We start from the raw sequence: 3720 nt of genomic DNA, 5'->3' as shown, positions 1-3720 counted from the left end.
GGCGGGGGTGCGACCGGGACTGGGGCATGGCGACGTCGCACGCGTCCTCTATCATGCTCCAGATCCCATCCACTTCCTTCTCTATGGCCTTCCAGGACTCCGGAAGGGGTCCCGACTCGGCCCAGCAGGCCGCCTTTAGGGTGGCCATTAGCATGTCGCGGTCGAGTTTCGTGAGAGCTCATCTCCGTGGTCGGGCGCCCCCTTGGTCGCGCCTCAGGAACACCTCTTCCGGGATGACGATAAGCCGGACCTTAATATAACGATGATCCGACAGGCTCTCAACCTCGGTTGCCACCCGTCATCTCGTTACCAGTCGGGTCGCGGAGGAAGATGTCAGTGTGATATCTATCACCGAACGACCCCGCGACCCGACAAAAGTGCTCCTTCGGTCCCTGTTTAAAATACAGAGGCCGAAAGAAGCGACCCATCCCTCTAAGTCCGTGCCCCTGAGATACGTGACCGAGGACCCTCACAACGACGATTTTGCGTTGAGGTCCACGGCCACCAGGCCCGATCTATGAGGGCACTTTATTATGAGGTCTCCCAGTCGGACCAAGAATCCTTCAAAATGGACACGTCTCCAGGAGGTTCGGGCGTACAACCCGACTACATCCAGGGCCCCCCGCGGCATAGCCTTCACCCTTCTCCAATACAGTGAATGGGGGAAAGGCCTCATTTCCCCTTCAGAAGATCGTCACCGAGCATCCATTCCGACCCGCAATGTCACCCGCTATAGACGGGTGACTCCTGGGGACGGAGTAGGGCTTGGCGGCGATTCCCACCCCTTGTTGCGCTCGTGGAGCCGTTCTAGGAACAAGTTCTGAGCCTCACGAGCGTGATTCAGATTGGCTTGAAAGAGTAGGATTGCCATTGCTGACCAGCTCCCCGCTTCCTTTCAGACCCTTCCTTACTTTTGCTGCAAGGGGAGAGGAGCCCCTACTTGCACTCTCTATCCCGCGGCTCTTCGCTTCCCTTGCCCATGGCCTCCCTCGGAAGCCTCTGCCTCTTGGGAGTAGGCTCCGCAGAGTGGTCCATAGGCTCGGGTTGGGGTCCGCCCCGCTTAACGCGGGGAGTGAAGCCCTCTCCCTCTCCTTGCCCGCGGGAACGGAAAGTTTGAGGGAGACGTAGTAAAGGACTTGCGCCACCCTCCTCCTTGCCTCCCTTTCCTCTCTTGCCCCCCGGCATGTGGGGCAACCAACCCTATCGCCATAGGGCCTGCCGACGTCGCGACACACGGAGTAGTACACCGACGCGTCGCACGCGGTAGCCCTGTGGCCGGCCGAACCTCAGTGGAAACAAAGACCACTGCGGTCAGTCTTGGCCTTGCACGTGGCCCTGACATGGCCCAACTCCAGGCATCTCAAACACAGGAGCGGGCGCCGTGCCAGGGCCTCGACGCGGACGGAGGACCACCCCACTCGGATGCGTCCTTTGTTCACGATCTTCTTTGCGACCGTAACAGGGCACTGTAGCCACAGCGTTTCTATACCCTCGCTGCCGAGTCTTATCGCCCCGACCTTCAGATTACCGGACCCGTAACTCCGGGCGGCGGCCATCGCGGAGACTACATCATCCACGGCAACCCAGTCATTAAGGTCGCGGACCCGAATTTCAGCCCTCTTTGTCGGACGCGCGATGCGCACGTCCTGCTTGTCGGCAAAGAGGACCGACATTTTTTCGGCCAGGGCGTTCGTCCTGGCATGCCCCTCGGGATCGGAAATCTCCAGCACCAAGACGCCGGTGTCTGCTCTCCTGGTACGGTCCTCCCCAATTCCGTTTTCCCCTTGGTCAATATTATCCCTCGCCCGCCGCATAACGTCCGCGTAGCTGCCGTTAGGACATCTCACGGTCAGAGCAGCGGAGCGAGGGACCTTGGGCAAGGCCTTTACAGGTTTTCTGTCTCTGGCCTGGGGGAAATTCGCCTTCCCTTTCCCACTCCACCCCCACTTCCGATGAGGAAGGGAATCGACAACGGCCGGTGTCACCATCGCCACTTCCCAACCCCGCACATTCCCCTCTATCCTTTCAACAAAGGAGAGGAGCGGCTTTCTACAGGCTTTCTACGGGCCTTCCCCGTACGCCTCTGTTTGGTGTCGTGGGTAGAAGAAGAGAGAAGGAACTCATCATTCCCCTATGACCCTTTTTTTTCTTCTTCCCGGAGGAGTCCTTTCACTTCGGGTGCTCCTCCGTTGCCACCATTCCCGGGGGAAGAGCAGATGTTCGACCCTCCACAAACCCTCCTCTTCGGAGGTCGAGGATCTGGCTCCTCAACAGGGCGTTCTTGTTTCGGAGACCTCCCATTTCGGTGGCCGTGGCCTCGACCTCCGTCCTTGTCAGCTCACTCGCCTGCTCGCTAGCCGCCGGGCCCTGGATGTATTCAGCCATATTGGCCAGGACGACGCTGCAGGCCGCGAGAGTCTCGGTTGCCTTCCAGAGGACCTTGACAAAGGTCTCCTTCAGGTTGCCGGATTTTTCTGTAACCCTGTAAATTCCGTGCAAGGATTCTAATGCCCTGGACGAAATCTTGGGGGCCCAGTACCCTCCCAGCTCTCGGATGAGCTCTTGCTCCTTTTGGAAGTCAGATCCCTAAAGGCTCTAGGGATGCCCGGCTTCAGGGATAGATTCCGAAACACGTTCTCCACCATAGCCACTGCCTTTTTCAATCTCGGCGGGAAACTGCTGAGTGATTCCTCCGTTCCTCGATTGTTCAAGGCCTGCCCGCGATTGTCCTTGGGGTACTCTTGGGTTGCGGGGGAAGATCAACGATCGCCGCGTCAGGCCCCAACGCCGGTCCCCTGTCCTCCCCCGCCTTCACCCTCGGATCCAGCAAGAATGTCTGCTTCCTCTTCCCCGCCAGGAATTCCTTATTTCCCGTTAGGTCCACTGTAGCGGAACTCAACGGGGTCGACGGAAGTGTCCGGTCGGTTGATTATGACCGGGCCGCAGAGCGCGACGGTGTTATGTCGCGCCCCTTCTCTTCAGAGCCTGTTCCGGACATTTGCCCTTCTCCGTGCTTTTCCTCCCTTCACGCGCTGGAGGAGCGTGTACGCGCCCTGTTCCACGCGCAAAAAGGGTCTAAATGGAAGGATCTCCTCGATCTCTGCAGCGGTTTTGTAAAGCCGTCCGCGCCTCTCTCTCTCTCTTTCTTCTGCGAGATCTGGTTGGTCTCCAAGAAACTGCTGGTGGTTTTGCAGCCTCTACTCGGACCGACGATGTTGTTGCGGCCCTCGAGACCACTGGTGGCATTGTGGCATCTTCCTCCCTAACTACATCTATGAAAGAACTATCCATTAGTAGTTTCTTCCACAAACCCCAATGGCTTCTTTTTCCGGGGTATCTTCCATCCCACCACCGAAGCAGGGAGCGCCAGGCGTACTCGCCGGCATATGGCTTTGGCATCGGGAGCAATGCTACAATCAGTGCACGAGCCTCCAGCTCCTTAAAATCGAGAACCAGGCCGGTTTCGGGGGTCCTGGTCCGCGACCTTCCGTGCACCGTTGAGCTCGCGCCACGCGGGGGGCTCTACGAACGGGCAACGGCGAAAGCATGTTGCGACCCACTCATGCCGCGCACCGCCTTAGACGCCAGCTGATGACTTCGCTCGGGAGCACGACTTCCAAATGTCGAAATCGCCCTTCTCCCCCCTTTTAGCAACTCTCCTTCGCTGTCCGACCGGCCGCCCATTGGACAAAACCAGCTGCGCCGTCTCCTAATATTATC

The 3720-nt window shown here is 58.7% G+C and overlaps 1 protein-coding gene across 1 annotated transcript; it reads right to left on the bottom strand.

The window, feature by feature from the left end:
- Positions 1–1286: 1286 nt before the first annotated feature.
- Positions 1287–1988, bottom strand: LOC116846731. Its single transcript, XM_032820951.1, has one exon. It carries the CDS (start codon positions 1986–1988, stop codon positions 1287–1289), a length of 702 nt encoding a protein of 233 aa, XP_032676842.1.
- Positions 1989–3720: the final 1732 nt, after the last annotated feature.

This window comes from Odontomachus brunneus, unplaced genomic scaffold, assembly GCF_010583005.1.
Source record: "Odontomachus brunneus isolate Ranch 3 - 2012 unplaced genomic scaffold, Obru_v1 Obru_scaffold_068, whole genome shotgun sequence".
Taxonomy (NCBI): domain Eukaryota; kingdom Metazoa; phylum Arthropoda; class Insecta; order Hymenoptera; family Formicidae; genus Odontomachus; species Odontomachus brunneus.
This window is presented reverse-complemented; position numbering and strand designations above follow the sequence as displayed.

Excerpts from the sequence above, each read along its gene's own strand:
- LOC116846731 (XM_032820951.1), bottom strand. The coding sequence starts at position 1,988 with ATGGTGACACCGGCCGTTGTCGATTCCCTTCCTCATCGGAAGTGGGGG.